Source organism: Nelumbo lutea, chromosome 1 (assembly GCF_056320005.1).
Source record: "Nelumbo lutea isolate HS-2025 chromosome 1, American lotus-T2T, whole genome shotgun sequence".
Classification (NCBI taxonomy): domain Eukaryota; kingdom Viridiplantae; phylum Streptophyta; class Magnoliopsida; order Proteales; family Nelumbonaceae; genus Nelumbo; species Nelumbo lutea.
In genome coordinates this window covers 209,163,397-209,187,369 of record NC_142684.1, presented here as the reverse complement: position 1 = coordinate 209,187,369, position 23,973 = coordinate 209,163,397, and the positions used below count along the sequence as shown (strand labels likewise).

Sequence of the window (23,973 nt, the reverse complement as noted above, 5' to 3'; positions counted from 1 at the left end):
CCATGCTTGGTAAACAGAATACCCTTTCCTGGGGAGCCCTTCAAATAACTTAGGATTCTCTCTGCAGCTGCCAAATGAGTGTCTCGAGGAGCATGCGTGAATTGGCTAATGCAACTGACTGCATATGCAATATCTGGTCGAGTCATGCATAGATACAAAAGTTTCCCAAGAAGTCTCTGAAAGATTCCTTTGTCTTCTAACAATGTCCCTTCTGAGGCTGAGAGTTTATGACTCATATCAATAGGAGTAGCAGCTGGTCTAGCACCCATCTTTCCAGTTTCAGAGAGCAAGTCAAGAACATACTTTCTTTGGGAGATAAGGATCCCATCCTTGGATCGGGCCACTTCTATGCCAAGAAAGTATCTCAATTCCCCCAAATCTTTAATCTCAAACTCTGTATGGAGAAAAGATTTTAGATCTTGAATTCCTGAGGCATCATTACCCGTCACTACAATATCATCTACATACACAATGAGGCATACTACCAGAGGTCCACTCCTCTTCACAAAAAGAGTATGATCGGACTGTGTCTGCACATAACCAAAGTTAACAAGTGCTGTTCTAAATCTCTCAAACCATGCTCTAGGGGACTGTTTTAGTCCATAAAGAGATTTCTTCAGTCTGCATACCTTCCCTTTTATATCAGTTCCATACATCCCTGGAGGAAGAGACATGTAAACCTCCTCATGTAATTCACCATTCAGAAATGCATTCTTCACATCCAATTGATAAAGGGGCCAGTCAAAGTGAGCAGCTAAAGATAGAAGAACCCTCACAGATGTCATCTTGGCAACAGGTGCAAAAGTCTCTAAATAATCAATCCCATATGTCTGTGTATAGCCTTTTGCAACCAGCCTGGCCTTGTACCTTTCAATGGTACCATCAGCTCTGTATTTGATAGTAAAGACCCACTTGCAACCAACAGGATCCTTCCCTTCAGGCAAATCCATCACTTCCCATGTGTCATTCTTGTGTAGGGCATCTATTTCAGATTTCATAGCATCCCTCCATTCTAGAATCTTAAGAGCTTCTAACACAGACCTGGGAATAGGATGAGAAGCAACAGAAGAGAGATAGGCAAAATATGGAGGTGAAAGCAAACTGTAAGAAAGGTGCTTGGAAATGCAGTGTGCAGTGCACTCCTGTTTTCCTTTTCTAACAGCAATGGGAATATCAAGGTCAGGGAATGATGAATCCAAAGGTGCTGAATCAGTACCTGTTGTCTCTTCTGTGATTGGAAGTGTAGGAGGCTCATGTGTTGTAGGATAAACAACCTGCACATTTCTGGATCTTTGCCTTTGATACACCTTGGGATTGAGGACAGGACGAGGAGGTGGGGTACCAGGACAAGGAGAATGGAACAACTGATCCAACCTTGATTCATTTGAGGGAGAGGAAGACACATCAAGGGACTCAACAGGGATAGGAAGAGGAAGAGCAAACACCTGTGTCAAATTCTCCCCCTGTGGACAATGTCCTTCTGGAGAGGAACCATAAAAAGGGGAAGACTCATCAAAGGTGACATCCATTGAGACATACCGATTGCCAGACTTTGGATCAAAACAGCAATAACCCTTCTGCTTGGGGGAATAACCAAGGAAGATACACTTTTGGGCTTTGGGTTCAAATTTATGCCTTTGGACACTTGGAACATGTACATAACAGGTGCAGCCAAAGACACGAATAGGAATAGGAAAAAGATCTTTATCCGGATGAAGAAGAGTGAAGGGAGACTTAAAACCCAAAACCCTGGATGGCATGCGGTTTATGAGATAGGTAGCAGTAAGTACAGCATCACCCCAAAACCTGGTAGGAACATGTGAGGCAAATAAGATACTTCTTGCAACCTCAACAATTTGCCTGTTTTTCCTCTCAGCAACCCCATTCTGTTCTGGGGTCCTAGCACATGAGCTTTGATGAATAACCCCCATGTCAGAAAGATAGCAGGATAGGTTTTTCTCAAAGTATTCTTTTGCATTGTCTGATCTGAAGATTTTAATCCTGGTATCAAATTGGGTTAGAACAAATTCATGGAATTGTTTTACAAGTCTCGGGACTTCATCACGGGATTTCATCAGGAATATCCAAGTGAATCGTGAAAAATTATCAATAAATAGGATAAAATATTTGTAGCCACCCATGGAGGGTAAGTGGTAAGGCCCCCACACATCAGAATGCACAATATTAAAAGGAACAGAAGATCTTTTATTTCACAAAGGATACTTGCTTCTACAATGCTTTGACAATTCACAAGACTCACAATGAAGATTGGACAGACTAATTCCCTTAAACAGTTCAGGGAATAGATGACTCAAAGCCAAAAAAGACAGATGACCAAAACGACAATGACACAATATAATCTGACTAACAGACTCTGAAGAGACAAATCCAAGAGCAACATTCCCAAGATGATCAGTGCATTGTCCCGGAGTATCAAGCAGGTATATTCCGTTCGCCTCATGGCCACTCCCAATCACCTTCTGAGACTCCAGATCCTGAAAAACACAGTAGGAAGGAAAAAAGGTTACACAACAGTTTAGTGACTTGGTTAAACTACTCACAGACAACAAATTTGTATTTAGTTTAGGTACATGAAGGGCAGAAGGGAGGTACAAGGAATCTGTAGCCTTGATGGTTCCCTTACCAGAGATAGGGGCAAGTGAACCATCAGTTAAAGTGATTTTATCACGTCCAGGAAGTAAGTCATATGAAACAAATAAGGTAGACAAATTGGTCATATGATCAGAAGCACCTGAGTCAATAATCCAAGGTATCTTGAGATTACCTGAAGAAGTAGCATGATTAGCAGAAGCCCTTATACCTGAATGAGCAAATGCTGAAGTAGTAGATTTTCCTGAAGGGTCGGTAGCAGAGGTCACATCACTCAGTTGATTGATCATCTTCCCAAACTTTTCATATTCTGCTCTCATGGCTGCCAACTGTGCAGAAGCAGACATCTCTTCACTATCTGGCCCGACAGCTACATTTGCACTTCCTGATCTTTTACTATCATATTTTTTCTGAAACCTGATGGGAACAAGGTTAGGATGTAACTTCCAGCACTTGTCTTTGTTGTGCTTCGGCCTCTTGCAGTACTCACATACAACTTCTTTCTTTCCTGTGCCACTAGAAGTTCCAACATTCCCTTTAGGTTTAATCTCCATATTGGCGAAGTGATCATTAATATCAGCCCCTTGAACCTGTACAGCCCTTCTGCTCTCTTCACTACTCACCAATGCATAAGCTTGTGACAAAGATACACACTCCTTGGAAAGAATATTTTGTTTTGTGATATCATATTCCAGGTTAAGTCCGGTTAAGAACTCAAATACCCTATTTCTTTCAACCAGTTTCCTGTAGGTCTCTGCATCATTGGTGGTGTCCCAAGTTACAGCTTCTATCAAGTCTATTTCTTGCCACAAAGACTTCAAAGTTGAGAAGTATACAGATAATGGTTTCTCCCCCTGTCTCAGATTCTTCACATCACTTCTCAACTTATAGGCTTTAGCCACATTTAGTTTTTGGGAATAGGTTTCAGCAACACTATCCCATATTTCCTTTGCTGAATTCATCCATAGATAGTGCTGGCTGATCTGTGGCTGCATTGAGTTCACAAGCCACCCAATGACAGTGTAATTTTCTTGCATCCACTTCTCGTAGGATGGATCATCTTCTGGGGGAGCCTTCTTACTCCCGGAAATGAACCCTCACTTTCCTCTACTACAAACATGAATCTTTATTGATTGTGACCATGCCAGATAATTAGTTCCATCTAGCTTAACTGTGGTCACAGTCAATAAGGAATCACTTGGAGTCCCCTGACCCAATCCATATTCAACACCACTTTTGTTTTCAAACTCTGAGGAGTACATCATGTAAACACTCCAAATATGGTTTCAGATGACTTCTACAAGTATGCTGGATAAGAGCAAGCAATAACTGGGTTCAGCCGACCACAAGGAGACAACACACTGAGTTCAGCCGACCACAAGGAGGCAACACACTGAGTTTAGGCTTCAAGAAGAAATCAGAAACTCTTAGGCACTGTGCACTTAGCCAAAGTACCTTTTCAAGGTTGTACACTCAGCCAAGAAGAGTAAGTACCAATCGGTATTGCTGAATAGGCCTTTTCACAAACACAGTGTAGGCAATAGAGACAACCCCACTGTCAAAGAAGAGAAAAGACCCCAAAACCTGTTCGTACAGCCCTCTAAAAACAGCTGAACAAGAGTAACAATACACAGCCTTGTTACAAGGATGTTTCAGCAGATTTTAACAGTCCAAGAAGAAGAGAAAAAACAGCCCAGAAATTTCTGGGTTAAACCAGATTTAATGGAGTTGAAGGTAGTACAGAACAGCAAGGATTTTTGAACACTTCAACAGTCCAAACACAGTCGAAGGTAATGTAAAACAGAACCAGAAAACTGAGCACAACTTACAGTTCGAGCTTCAGCAGTCCAAACACAGTCGAGCTTCAAAAAAACAGAACCGAGCTGTTCCCCTTCCCTTTTTTTTCTTCTTCTCTGATTCTTCCTGGTCTCCGAACCCCTTCTCCAAGAGATTCTAGTCTTGGGCTTGTTCAATGACCTCCAAGAATCAGGCAGTACGTGACTAAGCCTCCAGCCCTAGGACGTTCAAGTTCAGATATGCTCTGATACCATGTTGAAACTGAAGAGAGGAGAGGAGACTTGTGTGTTTCGGCAATGAGGGTTCTGAGAAGAGTTTTCGAACAGTCTCTATCTCAGCCCTCTAACACTGTTTTATTAGATATTTTGAGTAATTACAAGGAGGCCCTTAGTTGGGCAGAATTTACAAAGAACTTAAAAAAATAACTTAACATTGACAGGATGGACCCAAAATAACAAGAAGAATAAAACAACCTATGGGCCATTCGGCCCATCTTCTCTACAGTAAGGTTAGGACTGGTGGGCTGATCATGGCCCGCTTTAGAGTATCAAAAGCCTTCTAGGCCTTTTCCATCCAAACGAAGTAGTCTTTTTTGAGAAGCCCAGTTAATGGGGCTGCTAGTGACCCATAGTTGCATATGAATCTCCGATAGTAGCCAGTAAGGCCCAAAAACCCACGTTGGGCTTTGATTGTTTTGGGCATGGGTCAGTCTTGTATACAATTTATTTTTTCTGGGTCAGCCATGACCCGCCCCGCTGTAACCACATGGCCCAAGTAATGGACTTCAGTCTGCCCAAAAACACATTTTGAAAGCTTGGCAAACAGTTGATGCTGTTCGAGCAAATTCAATGTTTGTTCCAAGTGTTGGAGGTGGGAATTCCAATCCTTGCTGTATACCAAAATGTCATCAAAGAAGGGGTGTTGGACAGCCCAAATGGAATAACCAGGAAGTCATAGTGTCCATCATGGGTTCTGAAGGCTGTCTTGTATACATCTTCAGAGTGGACCCAGACTTTGTGATAGCTGGATCGGAGGTCCATTTTGGAAAAATTATTGGCTTGCCCCAGCTGGATTCCTCGTTGTTGCTTTCTCGGCCAGTGGCAGGAGGAGTTTTCTCCTTCTGAGATACCATTACTGACATGGCTTCCTTGATCTCCTTAAGCCCCATGACCACCTGGTGGAGATCGACTTTGATCTTGTCCCCCCTCTCGTCCAATGTCACCAATCTGGTATTGGTCACCTTTGATCGTTCAAGCTAGTCGACGCAGCTTTGATACCAATTGATGAGCAGCTCACCTCCGGAGTCTCTTCGAGGGAGACCCTTCCTCCTAAGCAGAGATGAAGAGAAAAGAGAGGGAGAGAGAGAGGGGGGGGGGGGGAGAAGAGAGGATTTAATCTTGCATGCTTCATTCATTCGGCCAACCCATTCTTATATGGTTTCGGTTACAAAATATCTCAACAAACTCAGAGCTTTAACAACAGACTCTGAGCTCTAATGAATTCATGCAGAGGGACCAGCTGACATGTTGCTTGCTGCAGTTGGGGGCTGAAACTGCTTCCGTGCCTTCTTCCTCAGGTAGGTGCGAGTAACTGGAGGTCTGGGCCTCGGGTTTGGATCTGGGTCTTGGTTCCCAACAAGGTATCTCAGGCTTAGCACCTGATCAAAAGATGCATTATAGAAATAGCAACATGCTTTAAAACCCTGAAACCAGCCCAAATCATAAGCTCTCCCTGTTGTTTTGCTTAAACCCTCCGTCACTAAGAGAAATAGCAAAGGTGATAGAGGGTCACCTTGCCTCCGTTCACTAGAACTTTTGGAATGACCTCTAGATCAAAACAAAGAACATTGGTGTGGTGATACATATTTTCATCCAACTCCTCCATCTGGACCCAAAGTGCATCCTTGTCATCGTGTAGTCCAAGAAATCCCAATTAAAATGATCATAGGCTTTCTCTAGATCTATTTTGCATACCAGCCCTACCTTTCCACGCTTTTTCCTTTAGTCAATGAGTTCGCTAGCTATGGGGGCTCCTTCTTGTATGTGTTTGTTATGAAAAATATCTCCTTGGTCTCAAGGATGTCACCAAACCAATTCGAGGGAGAGGAGAGAAAGAGTTTCAGGGATGTCTAAATAGCTTCCTCGACCCTCACCCCAAGGACCCATGTATATTAAATAATATTAAGAATTACAGAGGAGTCCTTGAGGACTAAAAGATAAAAAAAGGAAAATACAAAAGAGACTTTAGAGGGGATGAAATAGAAATGCAAACAATATGAAAAGAACAAGACTACGCACAATAGGGACTATAGTCCTCTCAAAATGATGTTGCTTCACACTCCCCTCAAACTGATGCTGAAACATAAGCATCAGTTTGACCACAAGAAACATATGTCTAGATCTTGTCATGGGCTTCATAAATATATTAATGATCTACAAGTCTAAAGCAACATGAGGAAGAGAGATGGAACCGGCAAGAAACAAGTCTCTAATGAAGTGACCACTTCAATATGTTTAGTCCTCTCGTGGAACATTGGATTGGATGCAATCTTTATGGCATTAGTGTTGTCAGCATAGAGAGGAATAGTAATGGGAAGATAGAGACCAAGATCAGCAAGGAGAGACTGGAGCCAAACTATCTCATTGTAGACAAAAGACATAGCCCTATATTCAGCCTCTGTAGATGACTTAGAAATTATCTATTGTTTCTTGCATTCCCAAGAAATGAGGCAGTCTCCCATAAAGACACACCACCTTGAGGTAGATCATCTGGTGTCAGGACAACTTGCCTAATCTGCGATAGCATAGGCCCTCAACTTAATGGGAGAATAGGAAGAACATAATAGTCCTTGAGATAAGGTACCACAAACATATTGAATAACAAAATGATGTTGCTGAAAGAAAGAACTGACACCTTCTTGAAGTGGCCCAGGGGTTACTAATTAATATGAATGTCATGAAATGTTTTTGGCTTGAGGCTGTCCTTTGTGCTACTTATCTCATTTATCATATGCTCTCTTGCTGGTTAGAGTGCAAATCCCCACATCAACTTCTTTTTCCTTAGGCTCCTCTTCTTTCTATTCTTTGTGTGTTTGGTTGTCATTGTTTTGTTCAAAACCTGTCACCCACCTGTGGAAAATTGGATCCTCATTGTTTTGTTCAAAACCTGTCACCTTCCTATCGGGCCTTCCTTTCTTCCATTTACAGTGTTCCCATTCTTAAGAATGTGGCAAAAGCACTGTTGATGCCTAAATGGATAGATGCTATGGAACCAATTGGATGTAAATGGGTTTTTACAGTAAAATATAGGGTTGATGGCACATTGGAGCGGTATAAAGCTCGTTTAGTGGCAAAAGGGTTTACACGAGTGTATGGAGTGGATTATGCAGAAACTTTTGCACTTGTTGCTAAGATGAACTCCATTAGAGTCCTTTTCTCTTTAGCTACTGTGAATAAACCCTAGTTGATTCTAGGTCAAAGTAGAGAAGAAGAAAGAAAAGAGAAAGAAGAAGGAGAGAAGAAGAGTGTTTGGCCAGACTAGAAGAGAGAATGTGAAAAATCACTCTCCTAGCCGACCCACTTGAATTTTATTCATAAAACTTAGAGTTACAAGAAAGATGGTTTTCTCCCTCATAGAAGATGAGACACATAACTTAAACTCAGATACAATAGACCTTTCACTTTCAAGAAGATCCACCAGAATGACCAAAATACCCCTGACTCGAGCTTTCTAACACTCCCCCTCAAGCTGGAGAGTATATATCATATAGTCCCAGCTTGTTACAAATGTAATCTATTCTTCCCTGAGACAATCCTTTTGTGAAGAGATCTGCCCACTGGTTTCCTGAGCTCACATGAGATGTAGTTATTACCCCACTTATCACTTTCTCTCTCACAAAGTGACAATCCACCTCAATATGTTTAGTTCTTTCATGGAAGACGGGATTGGATGAGATGTGAACAGCAGCTTGGTTATCACAGTATAGTTTCATGGGTTTGTCAATTGAGAAACTCATCTCCTGTAGTAAGTTCTTTAGCCATACTAGTTCACATGTGATATGGGCCATAGCCCTGTTCTCGGCTTCTGCACTACTTCTTGCCACCACTGTTTGCTTCTTACTCTTCTAAGTTACAAGATTGCCACCTAGGAAGGTACAATTCCCTGTGGTTGACCTCCTGTCTGATATAGAGCCAACCCAGTTAGCATCTGTGTACCCTACTATCTCAAGAGTTCATACTTTTTGGTATAACAAACCACGACCTGGAGCACCCTTTAGGTACCTAACAATTCTCATAACAGCTTCCCAGTGAGGAACCCGAGGATGTTGCATAAATTGACTCACCACTCACAACAAATGATATATCTGGTCGGGTAATGGTCGGGTAATTCAACTTTCCCACCAACCTTCTGTATCTTCCAGGATCATCAAACTCTTCGCCTGCATCCACACTTAACTTGGCATTGAGTTCCATAAGAGTCCCTGATGCTTTAGCACCTAACAACCCTATTTCTTCAAGTAGATCAAGAACATATTTTCTCTGACATAGGTTGATCCCCTGTTTTGACCTCACAACCTCTATTCCTAGGAAATACTTTAGCTTCCCCAGATCTTTCGTATTGAAGTGGTCTTGTAAGAAAATTTTCAGCCTGTCAATTCCATTGTTGTCACTTCCAATTATGACAATATCATCCACATACACGACTAGCAAGATTTTCCCATCCTTTGAGTTATAGCTGAACACAAAATGATCAACCTGACATTGTTTCATCCCAAAGGCCTTCACCACTCCACTGAACCTGCCAAACCATGCACGTGGAGATTGTTTTAGTCCATAGATTGCCTTTTTGAGCCTACTGTTAGACAGTTTTGTATGCCCTTAGCTTCAATCAAAATGATGTACTTTATGAGTTTATTGTAAATGAATAAAAGTGCATATTTGATTCATGTTCCCTTGGTATGTTTCTGTGTAATACCCTTAAACTGGACACTTAATGAGACTCGTGTTAGTTTAGAATGTTCACAGCCAGTGGGTCGGTCTGGGGAGACCTATCCTGACAAGGCTGACATTGTGGCGCCACCAAGTCGGTTGGGGTGGCTTGTCTCAGCTACCGGGGTGAGACCCTAGGCACATATAGTGTGGGATTAATTGAATCTTTGAACTGGACCAGATTTCCAGTATTGCCCTGGACCTTGGAGATTGATGGGCAAAATTGGAAAGTTACACCTGACCCCTAGACTCGATTATGATACTGCACTAGGTGTCGGATCGGGCTGTCTTTGATGTACCAATCAGTGAGATCCTTAACGGGGGTCAAAACCTAGGTATGTTGGGACAATCCGAGAATTCATCTGAGTGGGTGATCATAGTGACAAGATCAGCCCCTTTGTCGGACAAAGGTAATGATCGGGGATGCACTCTCACTGTTGGAAACCAAGACTGCCGGCAGCCGATTTCAACCGTTGAAATTTGTTTTGCAAAATATATTTTATATGAGATATAAAAGTATATATATTATGGTTTCTAAAATGTTTGCAAAAGGATTTTAATTCCTGGGATCCATATAAGTGGAGAGTGCAACACTGTTCCTTGCAGCCAAGGGAGAGGTCCTCTCTTGTCGGGCAGTGTATGATCATTATGGGCTGAGAGGTTAAGTGTAAGACCATTGAGGATAATACCTGATGGGCTAATCTTGCATCTGCCCACAGTCCCTGGGTGTTACAAGGTGGCTTGGCCCAGGGACCACTTAGGGTAAGTGTTGGGCCCATAGAACCCATTTGATGGGTTTCAGGGGGTGCATTGTCTTTAACAGTGTATTCGACCAGGCCTTGTAACAAAGGCTGGGCCGAACCCATGTTGCTGATGTGTAGATCAATGCTTGGGTCCCACGCCATACAAGGAAGCTCAACTGGGCAGCAGTTAGGAAGGTTAAGTGAGCACATAAGCTTAATGGGCCTAAAGCCCATTTCGAACTGGGCTATTAATTTAGTTAATTAGAGGGGCGAATTCTGAGATGGATTAGCAGTTAGGATAGGGTCTTAATCCTATCCACTCAGAGAGTCCAGATCTGAATGTGATTCAGATCTAGAAACCTCCTAATAAGATTAGGATAAAGCTAATCTAATCTGCAGATAAGATAAGGGTTTATCCTTATCATTAGAAGAGAAGGCTGATCCAAATATGATTTGGATAAGCACCTCTTAATGGGATTAGGTGCTGATCTTTTCAAGTTAACAAAAGGAAGGAGGGGGCGGCAGCCTTGATAGAGACAAAGAAACACATCAGATCCTCTTTAGTGCTGAAATCAAGAAGAGAGAATTCTGCACCCTACGAATACTCTCTTGCCGCCTCCCTGCTCTTGCCGCCCTGTTTGCCAGTTCGATCTCCAGCTGTGGGAGAAGTCAAGATTGGATCTTGACATCAGTTCTTTGAGAAAGGATTGAAAAGGGAAGCTGTGCTCACGTTCCATCCTGTTGTTTCTTGTGAAGGACAGAGTTCTTGGGGAAGAACACTGCTGATTCTACTCCATCTTGCACTGCGCCATCTTCAGTGGGAGCAGTCTTTGGATCCTTACTTGGGTGTGAACACCTTCGTTGGGAGATATTGCTTCTCCGTATCAGGTATCTTTCTCTCCCATTCCTTTTGGTTCAGATCTGGTTCAGTTTAAAGGTTCAAGATTTATCCTTGAAAATATGATTTTCTAAATAGGGAATGTGATTCCCAGTTGAAGGGAGAGAAAAATTTTTGAAATTCGCCCCTTATTCCGCAATCTTTGGGCGTCCATGTGATGGATCTCTCAACCCTTCAGTGGTATTAGAGCCAGGTTCAAATCTTGAACCATTCTGTTTCAGATCTGAACCTACGCAATTAGGGAGAAGGCGTTCTACCCAATTTGCGCAGATTTGGTTTTGGGAAATTTGTTCCCAAAGGGGATTGACTTCCAAGGATTGACATGGGCATTCGATTTATCAGAAAACAGGATGTAAGAACAGCATCACTCCAAAAATGCTTTGGGACATGCATATTGATCATCAAGGACCGAGCAGTTTCAAGAAGATATCTATTTTTCCGTTCAGCTACACCGTTTTGGGACATGCATATTGATCATCAGAAAACAGGATGTAAGAATAACATCACTCCAAAAATGCTTTGGGACATGCATATTGATCATCAAGGACCGAGCAGTTTTAAGAAGATGTCTATTTTTCCGTTCAACTACACCGTTTTGTTGCGAGGTGTAGGCACAAGAAGTTTGATGAATTATTCCATGATGTTCTAGGTATTGCTAAAATGGTGAGGAGATGTATTCTTTGGCATTATTGGAGCAAAGTATTTTCATATGAAAACCAAATTGAGTGCGTATTTCAGCATGAAATTTCTGAAAAATAGAGAACAATTCGCTACGGTCTTTCATAAGATAGATCCATGTCATCCTTGAAAAGTCATCAACAAAGATTACAAAATACTTAAACCCATTGTATGACCACTTTAACTGGACCCCATACATCAGAATGAACTAAAGCAAAAGGACTTGAGACACGACTATCAATTCTTGGACTGAATGAGACGCGATGATGTTTTCTCAATTGACATGACTCACAATCTAATGATGAAAGATGACTTAAGGAAGGAACTAGCAGCTTCAAAGCCTTGAGAGAGGGATGACCAAGTCTGCAGTGCCATTGGAGAGGAGTAAGAGACGACTGAAATGCCACTGGGGGGCCACCACCATCAAGGTAATACAAACCACCTGCTTCATGCCCTCCACCAATCTTCTTCCCCGTCTTGAGATCCTGAAACACACAAGAAGAAGGATAGAAGGTTACAGAACAATTAAGGGACTTGGTTAATCTGCTAACAGACATAAGGTTAAAAGGGAACTTAGGAACATATAAAACAGATGCTAAAGACAAGGAGGAGAGATCAACATCACCAACACCACAAATAGGAGATGTAGAACCATTAGCAAGTGTAACTGTCTAAGATGTGGAGTGAGAAAGGGAAGAAAATACATCGAGTCCCAGACATATGGTCCGAGGCTCTGGAATCAATGATCCAGGGTGAGGCTTTAGAAGCTAAACAAGTCGTACCTGAATGGGCAAGTGTAGCTGTGTTCTGCTGAGATGTTTGAAGGAACTGCTCATATATTGCCCATGGTACACTCACCATTTCCTGCCTGGAAGCACAAGTGGGTGTGGAGGGGGTTGGGGCAGTTTGTTGGCTTTCAGTAATTGTGCTACTACTCTTAGATGTAGCATGGTTAGCTCAAGTGTTGGGTGGACCACGCAAATCATAGCAGAAATTAACTGTGTGCCCCTCTAAGCCACAATGTGTACATTTTCTCTGAGCATTACTCCTTCCTTTTCCACGGCCTCCCCCTGACTCTCGGCCTCCAGTCCGACAACCAGCCCGGTTAAACATGTGTCCACCACGGTTGCTTGGAGGGCCACTACTGCCACCACCACTTCTACTTCCACGGCCACTTCCTTTAGTCACTACCAAACCAGATCTATCAGGGAAGGAAGAATGTTCCACTGGCTCAATGGATGTCCTCTTAAGACGGGCAAAAACTTCTTCAAGTGAGGGGAGAGCTGATCCCCCCAATATCTGTGCTTTGACAGGCTCATACTCAGCCTTCAAGCCTACAAGAAACCTAGTCACATCAAGCTGTTCACGTTGCTGTTGTTGGATCTGGACATCTGATGTTAGAGGGTGATACACATTTAGCTCATTGCGGATGTTCCTCAAACTTGCATAATACTCTTCTAAGCTTTGACTTCCTTGCTTCAAAATGAAGTACTCTTGGTATAACTGATATACCCTAGTTGTGTTGTCTTGTCCAGAGTACAACTTTTTAGCATGACCCTAGATCTCTTTGGATGTATCTAGGAACATGAAGTTCACACTAATCTTTGGTTCCATGCTGTTCCAAAGCCATGCCATTATTTGTGCATCATCTTGTTCCCAATCACTGAACCCAGGGGAATCAGAGGGAGGTTTCTCCTCCCTCACATGTTTTACTTTCCTCTTGGCCTTCAAGAACACCTCCACAGATTTTGCCCATGGTACATAGTGAAGGGAAAAGAGATCCATCGTATGGACGCCCAAATCTTGCGGAATAAGGTGGGCAAATTTCAAAAAAAAAAAACTTCTCTCCCTTCAACTGGGAATTGCATTCCCTATTTTAGAAAATCATATTTTCAAGGATCAATCTTGAACCATAAACTGAATGAGATCTGAATAAAAGCAGTAGGAGAGGATTATACCTGATACAGAGAAATATTATCTCTCAATGGAGGTGTTCACGCCCAAGGAAAGATCCAAAGACTACTCCCATTGAAGATGGCGTAGTGTAGGATGGAGCAGAATCAGTAGTGTTCTCTCCAAGAACATAATCCTTTGCAAGAAGTAGCAGGATGGCATGTGAACACAACTTCCTATCAGTCCCTTCACAAGGAACTGATGTCAAGATCGGATCTTGATTTCTCCCACTGAACTGGAGATCGAACCGGTAGGGTAGGCGGCAAGGAAGAATTTCGCAAGGTTGCTTAATTCTTCCTTCTGTGATTTCAGCTCTAAAGAGGATGTGAAAGTGTGTCTTCTAAAGGCTGCCGCCCCCTCCTTCTTTTGTAGCCTTAAAGGGATTAGCTCCTAATCCTATTAGGAGTTGCTGATCCAAATCATATTTGGATCAGACATCCCTTTAGGTGATAAGGACAAACCCTTATCTTATCTGCAGATTGGATCAACCTTCTCCTAATCTCATTAGGAGGTTTCCAGATCTGAATCACATTCAGATCTGGACTCTCTGAGTGGATAAGGTTTAGACCCTATCCTATCTGCTAATCCATTCCCAGAATTCGCCCCATATTTAACTAATTAAATTAGCCCAGTTCGAAATGGGCTTTAGGCCCATTAAGGTTATGTGCTCACTTAGCCTTCCTAACTGCTGCCCTATTGGGCTTCCTTGTATGGCATGGGACCCAAACATTGATCTACACATCAGCCACATGGGTTCATCTCAGCCTTTATTACAAGGCCCGGCTGAATACACTGTTATGGACAGTGCTCCCCCTGAAACCCATCACTGTGGGCAGATGCAAGATTAGCCCATCAGGTATTACCTTCTATAATCTTACACTTAACCTCTCAGCCCATAATGATCAAACACTACCCGACAAGAGAAGACCTCTCCCTCGGCTGCAAGGAACAGTATTGCACTCTCTGCTTATATGGATCTTGGGAATTAAAACCTTTTTGCAAACATTTTGGAAACCATAATAATATATATATGTACTTTTATATCTCATATAAAATATATTTTGCAAAACAAATCTCAACGATTGAAATCGGTTGACAGCAGTCTTGGTTTCCATTAGTGAGAGTGCATCCCCGATCATTACCTTTGTTCGACAAAGGGGCTGATCTTGTCACTATGATCACCCACTCAGATGAATTCTTAGATTGCCCCAACATACCCAGGTTTTGACCCCCGCTAAGGATCTCACTGATTGGTACATCAAAGACAGCCCAATCCGACACCTAGTGTAGTATCATAATCGAGTCTAGGGGTCTGGTGTAACTTTCCAGTTTTGCACATTAATCTCCAAGGTCCAGGGCAATACTGGAAATCTGGTCCGGTTCAAAGATTCAATTAATTCTACACTGCATGTGCCTAGGGTCTCACCCTGGCGGCTGAGACAGGCCACCCCAACCGATTTGGTGGCACATCAGTGTCAGCCTTATCAGGATAGGTCTCTCGAGACCGATCCACTGGCTGTGAACATTCTAAACTAACACGAGTCTCATTAAGTGTCCGGTTTAAGGGGATTGCACAGAAACACACCATAGGAACATGAATCAAATATCTACTTTATTCGTTTACAATAAACTCATAATGTACATCTCATAGGCAGTATTCATTCTCCTCGTGGATACTGCAAGTTTGCAATATGAGATACTATCGAACTAAGTATCCAAGAGACTATTTTCCCATTATCAAGCTTCCATTGTGAATAGGCCTTCGCATCTGTCTGATCCAGTATAGTAACCTTTCCATTCAAATATCCCTCCAGACCTTTTACCTCAACAAATAAACCGAAATGGAACTTCCATATGCTGTAGTTAGTTCCATCAAACTTTACGGGAATGATGTCCGCCTTCTCAGCCATTTCAGATTACAACCACAGTTCAAAACAGAATTCAACAGTACTAAAATTGAAGCTAAAGGGAAGAAAAACTGATGATAAATCACCCGACAAAAATCAGATGAAGTTCAAATCAGCTGCTGAAGTAATACTTCACAAAAATAAATGGTATTATACTGCAGAAATCTCAGAACAATAGGTTTATATCAATGTCAGGCCCAAAAAGGAAGGTTTCAGGACTGTTGGCTACAAGGTGAGATCAAAACCCTATCAAGACCGAACTAGTCTTCAAAACTGTTACAGAATAGGAAGTAAATACTAGGGAGATATGATTTACCTTGATTGTAGGACTGATTTGTAGGAATTTAATTAGTCTTCTTTTCTAACATAGAATTTGTAACTTGTATATATACATACAAGATTGATGAATACATATAACAAATGATACTACAGGGATTTCATCCCTTAAATCCTTTCTCCACACTCAGTTTCATACCAAAGATTTGGGAATGTTGAAATACTTCTTGGGTGTTGAGGTAACAAGAAGCAAGAAGGGAATATTCTTATCTCAAAGGAAATATGTACTTGACTTGTTGTATGAGACAGGAAAGTTGGGAGCTAAGCCATGTAGCACTCCAATGGTTCCTAACTTGCAACTCACAAAAGATGGTGATTTATTTGAAGATCTTGAGAGATATAGAAGATTGGTTGGAAAGTTGAATTATCTTACTGTAACTCGTCAAGATATTGCATATTCAGTTAGTGTGGTGAGTCAGTACATGTCCTCTCCAACAGTTAATCATTGGGCGAGGAATTTCGTATGGCAATCATGGTCATACTAGAATCGAATGTTTTTCAGATGCTGACTGGGCAGGATCCAAGGAAGACCGAAGGTCTACTTCAGGCTATTGTGTTTTTGTTGGAGGGAATCTAGTTTCATGGAAAAGCAAGAAGCAGAATGTTGTCTCACGTTCGAGTGCAGAATCGGAATATAGAGCTATGGCCAAGTCTGTGTGTGAAATAATGTGGATATATCAGCTTCTGACTGAAGTAGGTCTTACTGAAGTTATGGTGTGATAACCAAGTTGCTCTTCACATTGCATCTAATCCTGTTTTTCATGAACAAACTAAGCATATCGAGATTGATTGCCATTTCGTTCGTGAAAGATTCAGCAAGGTTTGATTTCCACAGGTTATGTGAAAACAGGAGAACAACTGGGAGATATCTTTACGAAGGCTCTTAATGGTGTCCGGTTTGATTATCTTTGTAACAAGCTGGGCATGATTAATATCTATGCTCCAGCTTGAGGGGGAGTGTTAAAGAATAGGAAATACTAGGGAGATATGATGTTACAGAATAGGAAGTAAATACTAGGGAGATATGATTTACCTTGATTTTAGGACTGATTTGTAGGAATTTAATTAGTCTTCTTTCCGAACATAGAATTTCTAACTTGTATATATACATACAAGATTGATGAATACATATAACAAATTCTTCTTCTTCTTCCTCTGTTTACTCTTGTTTTACAAAAACAAATGAATAACCAGTTAAAGGAGGCCTGAGCAACACCAACTATAGAGTCTTGTGATGATTGAATCAGCCAATTTAAAGAAAACAAGAAAAAACTAACCTGTTGGGTGTCCTTTTCAGAAAAGATCTATCAGCTTTGGCTGATTGAGACAGCCTTCAAATAATCTCCAAGCAGAGGTCAATGGTAATCAAAATACTTCTCAAATAACCCCCTAATCATCCAAGAAAGAAATCGAATCAGCATTTGGTAGACATGACCTGCTCCGATACCATGTCACTAAACCAGTTCGAGGGAGAGGAGAGAAAGTTCCAGGGGGTGTCTAAACAGCTTCCTCAACCCCCACCCCAAAGAGCCATATGTACTAAATAATATTAAGAATTACAGAGGAGTCCTTGGAGGGCTAAAAGATAAAAAAGAAAATGCAAAAGAGCCCTTAGAGGGGCTGAAATAGAAATACAAAGAATATGAAAAGAACAAGACTATTTACAGCAGGGACTATAGTAATACAATACAACAGGTTGCTTCACAAAGGAACCATTCATCCTAAAAGCTTAAGCTGTTAGGTAAGGTCCCTAAATATTTTTTTCATTCTCTAACACTTGGCATGCTAAGATAGAGAGTCCATCACATTTCTAAGCCTTGTGGACAAAATTTTAAACAGAATCTTGTAAACACTTCCTATCAGACTGGTAAGTCTGAAGTCCATCACATTTCTAAATCTTGTAAACATTAGGTACATAATAAGTAGAGCATCATCAGTAAAAAGATAGTTGTTATGCAAGTCATGGGTTTCCAAGTTAGAATATGAGAAAACTGTTATTTTTTTTTTTAATATGAGTTATGTCTGTTAAAGATTTAATCTGTTAAAGAATTAATGGTAATAGAATAGCTAATCAGTGTTTTTCTCCTTTTATGAACAAGTATAGTCAATAAGGAAAGAGAATATAATAAGGTTTTAGGACAGCAAACTGTATATAAAAGGTGATTCCACAATACATACTGTATTATCCACAATCCCCAGTATATCTCAAAAACCAATCCTGAAAGATACCTATCAAATCCTTCAAAACATTTTAAACCCAAAATGAAATCTAGGACAAAAACCCCAGTCTGAACACAAGCAATTTATACAATGCTTCTTACCAGTCCGCACCCCTAAATGTAATGTTTCATATATCTGCATGAACCCGTGTTTTTTCTTTGATTGATAACAAGATCAAACATTCATTGATTTTAACAAAACTAAAAAAATTACATAAGACTTTCTCTCATTATCCATGGGAGGGAGCAGCAGCTTCTGTCACATAGTGCTTGTAAGAACAGAGTACAAAAATTATCCCAGCATACCTCATGGTTGTGATGCAGAGTGTCCTCTTATTTTCATATCCTGACTGTATTGGGATTGTATTTGTGCTCAAATCATTTGGGTTCCATTTGGAAAGTCGTTTTAGAAAGATCTTCCAGCAGCTCAGACTGCCAAAAGATCTTCTGTTTGGCAAGTGGCTTGGTTTGCCGGCCTTCTAAAATGCGCTTAGAGGCTATTTATTACACGGAAAGACCAGAAAGCTTCATTTGAAGCTTCACAAAATTTGGCATTTTTGGTCTTTTTGGGTTTTTCTGTGCTTGAAAAAAGACCGATTTTCAGTATTCCCAGCTTTCCAAAGCCCAGAAAACTGCGCACAATGACTTGTCAAACGTCGCCTTGGTATTAGGACATATATTTGCACCCAGTCTTAACAGCATTTTTTGTTCTTCATTTTGAAGAAAAGGCATGATTGTCAATATTATTTCTATCTATAGGTGTTTAGCCATCATAATCATTCTGGTAGGAAGAGCATAGATCCTTGAAGGGTTTTCCATCTTGTCAAAATCAAATTGCATTAAAGTGACAACTTTCTTCTCCTAGTGTAAGGTTTTGAGATATGTTTTTCCTTCATGTTGCAGTGCAGGAATAGGTGTTGTAAATGCCGCAAGGAATACTATGGCAAGGATGCTAGGAAATAACACCTCTGCTTTCGAAAGTGCAAGGAGTCAATTCTGGGTGGTTGATGCTATGGTGAGTGTTCACTCTCAATGGTGTCTAGAAATCTCCAGAAATTTTACAGTTTAACAAGGGAGGACTTGTTATTCAGGCACACCACACTGTTAATCATGATCCAAAGAGACAGATCCAAATATCTTGTGAATAAATGCAGATAAAGACTACATTGGGGATATGAACATACTTGTATCTTTCTACTGTTTCATTGTTAGCAGTATCAAAAACACGAATACTTCCTGCTTAAAAATTCTGAAAAACCAAAAGTTAATTTTACCAACTAAAGTATGGTATTGATTAATTGATGTTATTGTTTTGTGGACCTAGGTTTGGAGAATGCATCTTCCCGTAGTGCAGTTGAAGTTATTTAGTTGATGCATCTAAAGCTATTTTTTAATTATTTTACTAAATGGGGGTGGGATGGTAGGCAATTTACAAATCCATATACATCAAACACCTAGAAAGGTAATTTTGAGTTCCTTGAATAGCTTAAAAGAGGTCCCATTTGGATAGGGACACAAAGTAGGTTTATTGATGTTGTGATTTGCCTCTCAACAATGTTTTCTTGGAATTTTAATGTGCCTTCTTATGAGGAATTTTAGTTAGTTTTTTGCAAGGAGTTCGTAGAATATATTTGGAATGCTATAATGTGAGAGTGGACAGGGTGATGACCCTTTTTACATGGCTTGAAGAAGTCCCTACAAGACTTGGAAGTAGATTAGAGAAGGTTTAGGTGGGGTTCTTGGAAGGTTTTTCTAGTGATGTTTTTTTTCTTCTCTAGACTTATAAGTTATCTTGGAGGTGTTAATCTGTGAAAAAGTGAAGAGACAAGAGGAAAGCCAATAGTCCAGATATGTTAGGGTTTGTTTCTACTGTTGCTACAGTAGTCCGAACCAGTGAGGAGAAGAAGAAAGAGAAGGAGAAGAAGAAGAAGAAGAGAAGAAGAAGATGAAAGAACTGTTGAACCTGATAGCTAAACCCTATCAGTCGACCTCTTAATAGTGAATAGGCTTCTAATTAAATGTACAAGGACTAAACTGCCCCTACTTAAGTATGGGACAGAGAACCTCTAATAAGACTGCCACATAAGCTCATAACTTAACCAAGGTGAGTTGACTAATCTACCCTTATTCGGCTAATTCTAATACTCCCCCTCAAGCTGGAGAATATATGTCATATAATCCCAGCTTGTTACATGTATAGTTCACTCTTCCTGAGCTTAAGGCTTTTGTAAACAAATCTGCCCACTGATCACCTGATCTTACATGTTCTATGCTTATCTCTCCAGTAAGAACCTTCTCCCTCACAAAGTGGCAATTAATCTCAATGTGCTTTGTTCTATCATGAAAAACAGGGTTGGATGAGATATGGAGCGCAGCTTGATTGTCATAGTACAGCTTCATAGGTTTATCCATGTGGAACCCGTTTTCTTGTAGGAGATTCCTCAACCACACTAGTTCACATGTAGTGTGTGCCATGGCTCTGTACTCGGCTTCAGCACTGCTTCTAGCCACAACCGTCTGCTTTTTACTCTTCCACGTCACAAGATTTCCTCCAAGAAATGTGCAGTAACCTGTAGTAGATCTTCTATCAGACATAGAGCCTGCCCAATCTGCATCCGTGTACCCAACTACTTCAAGTTTTCCTCCTGGTTTATACAATAGCCCACGGCCCGGAGCTCCCTTCAAATATCTTACAATTCTAAGAACTGCATCCCAGTGAGATATACGAGGGTTCTGCATAAATTGGCTCACCACACTGACTGCAAAGGAGATGTCTGGTCTCGTGATAGTCAAATAGTTCAGCTTCCCCACTAGTCGTCTATACCTTCTAGGATCATCAAATATTTCCCCTGTATCACTGCTCAACTTAACATTTGGTTCCATAGGAGTCTCAGCCGGTTTTGCACCTAACAGCCCTGTTTCGTCCAATAGATCGAGAACATATTTTCTTTGGCACAGGTTTACTCCTTGTCTTGATCTAGCAACTTCTATACCCAAGAAATACTTCAATGTCCCAAGGTCTTTTGTTTGAAAATGATTTTGCAGAAAGACCTTGAGTTTGTCGATCCCCAATTTGTCAATGCCAGTTATGACATTATCATCCACATAGACCACTAATAAAATCTTTCCAGCTTCTGAGTCATAGCTGAACACTGAGTGATCAACCTGGCATTGTTTCATTCCAAAATTCTTCACCACTTCACTAAACTTCCCGAACCAAGCACGAGGCGATTGTCTCAACCCATAAATTGCCTTTTTCAGTCTGCACACCTTACCAGCCTCCCCCTGAGCAACAAACCCAGGTGGTTGCTCCATATATACCTCCTCTATAAGGTCACCATGAAGGAAGGCATTTTTTATGTCAAGTTGAAATAAGGGCCAATCATACATAACTGCCAGGGAAATTAACACACGGACAGATCTAATCTTAGCCACTGGAGAGAAGGTCTCCATATAGTCCACTCCATACAACTGTGAATACCCTTTAGCAACAAGTCTAGCTTTCATATGCTCCACACTACCATCTGGCAAGTATTTAACATTATACACCCATTTACAACCCACAACATGCTTACCAGGTGTAAGAGTAGTGAGCTCCCACATGTGAGTATGCTGAAGAGCAGAGAGCTCCTCCTCCATTGTCTGCCGCCACCCAGGTGAACTAAGAGCCTCTTGGACATTGTTAGGTATGGAAATGGATGACAATAGTGAAACAAACTGGCGATGTGAGGCGGAAAGGCGAGATACTGAAACAAAATTGGAAATGGGATGGAGAGTAGAACTACGTTTACCTTTCCGTAAGGCAATGGGTAGGTCAAGTCCTGAGGGTTCAGCAACAGGAGCAACGACAGGATCCGCAGACAAGGTAGAAGCTGGAGGAGGGGCCGGTGTCGTTCGACGTGTATATACTTGCCGAATTGGTGGTCGTTCAGTAGGGATCTGCACTGGATGAGGTGACGAGTCAACTCCAACAGGAACACCTGGAACAGGATCATTGACCGGAAGAGGAAGAGGAAGTAAAGGTGGAGATGAAGATGTTTCAGTTCCTGAGAAGAAGGGAACAAACTCAAAAAAGGTGACATCAGGACAGACATAGCACTTCCGAGTAATGGGATTGTAACACTTGTACCCTTTTTGAGTCCGAGAGTAGCCAAGAAAGACACACTTAATGGATTGTGCATCCAACTTGTCTATTCCAAGACTCAGATTGTGAACAAAGCACACACAGCTGAAGACACGAGGTGTTAATGGAAAGGGAGACAAGGTGGGGAACAAGATAGAGAAGGGAGACCGACCATGAAGAATAAAGGAGGGAATCCGATTAATGAGGAAACACGCAGTAAGTACAACATCACTCCAAAACCGTTTAGGAACACTCATATGATGAAGAATAGACCGAGCTGTTTCAAGGAGATGACGGTTCTTCCGTTCAGCCACCCCATTTTGTTGAGGAGTGGATGCACAAGAAGTTTGATGAATGATGCCATGCTGTTCTAAATACTATTGAAAGGAAGTTAGAAAATATTCACGACCATTATTTGAATGAAGAACTTTGATTGGAACACCAAATTGTGTACGTATTTCAGCATGGAATTTTTGAAAAATGGAAAATAATTCACTCATTTCTTTCATTAAATAAATCCATGTCATTCTTGAACAATCATCAATAAAAGTGACAAAATACTTGTAACCATTATAAGACTCTATTTTGATCGGGCCCCAAACATCTGAATGAACCAAAGCAAAATGACTCAACATACGACTTTCAACTCTAGGACTGAAGGAAACACGACGATGTTTCCCAAACTGACACGACTCACACTGTAACACTGACAAATGACTCAAAGACGGAACTAGTATCTTGAGTGCCTTGAGAGAAGGATGTCCCAGTCGACAATGCCACTGTAGAGGAGTGAGTGAAGTCTGAAGTGCAACTGACGATCCACCACCGTCAAGATAATACAATCCACCGGCTTCATGCCCCCCACCAATCTTCTTCCCCGTCCTGAGATCCTGAGAAACACAAGAGGAAGGGAAAAAAGTAACAGAACAGTTAAGAGTCTTGGTTAATTTACTAACAAACATAAGATTGAATGGAAACTTAGGGACATATAGAACAGATGATAAAGAAAGAGAAGCCATGTCAACATTGCCAACACCACAGATGGGAGAGGAGGAACCATTGGCAAGGGTAACCGTTTGAGATGTGGAAGTTTCAGAGAGAGAAGAGAACACACCTGGAGTCCCGGTCATGTGTTCAGAGGCTCTAGAGTCAATAATCCAAGGAGAGGTTTTTAGATGACAGGCAAGCTATACCTGAGTGGGCAAGAGTAGCAGTAGTGTGTTGTGAAGTGGACTGAAGGAACCGCTCATACTCATCACGCGGTACACTCACCATCTCCCTTCCGGAAACAGATGTAGACGTGGAAGGAGTTAGGTCTGCCTGTTGATTATCACTGACATCAACCCCACCAGCAACAGCATGATTGACCCATTTAGAGGGAGGGCGGCCATGAAGATCATAACAGAAATTTACAGAATGTCCTTCCCTACCACAGTGGGTACACTTCCTTGTAGAACTGCCTTTTTCTTTGCCACGGCCTCCCCCTGAGTCACGACCACCACCACGGCCAAATATGGAACCACCACGACCTCCTCGGGAGGCATGTCCTCCCCCTTTCGTACCACGTCCACCTCCTCTGGCTGTCACAAAAGCTGATCTATCAGACTGTGTAGGATTCTCTGCCTGTCCCAAAGAAATCCTGCGAAGCCGAGCAAACACTTCCTCAAGTGTAGTAAGGGTAGAGCCCCCCAATATTTGGGCCCTAACTGGTTCATACTCTG

General features: G+C 41.5%; 1 protein-coding gene across 2 annotated transcripts in view; it reads left to right on the top strand.

The window, feature by feature from the left end:
* The window catches only part of LOC148880709 (NAD-dependent malic enzyme, mitochondrial-like), a 139,585-nt gene that overhangs the window by 51,888 nt on the left and 63,724 nt on the right, over positions 1 to 23,973 (top strand). For both annotated transcript variants that reach the window (XM_088962683.1, XM_088962684.1), the window contains one exon: positions 19,033 to 19,144. In XM_088962683.1, the coding sequence (XP_088818809.1) occupies positions 19,033 to 19,144 (112 nt within the window). The remainder of the gene's footprint in view (positions 1 to 19,032; positions 19,145 to 23,973) is intronic.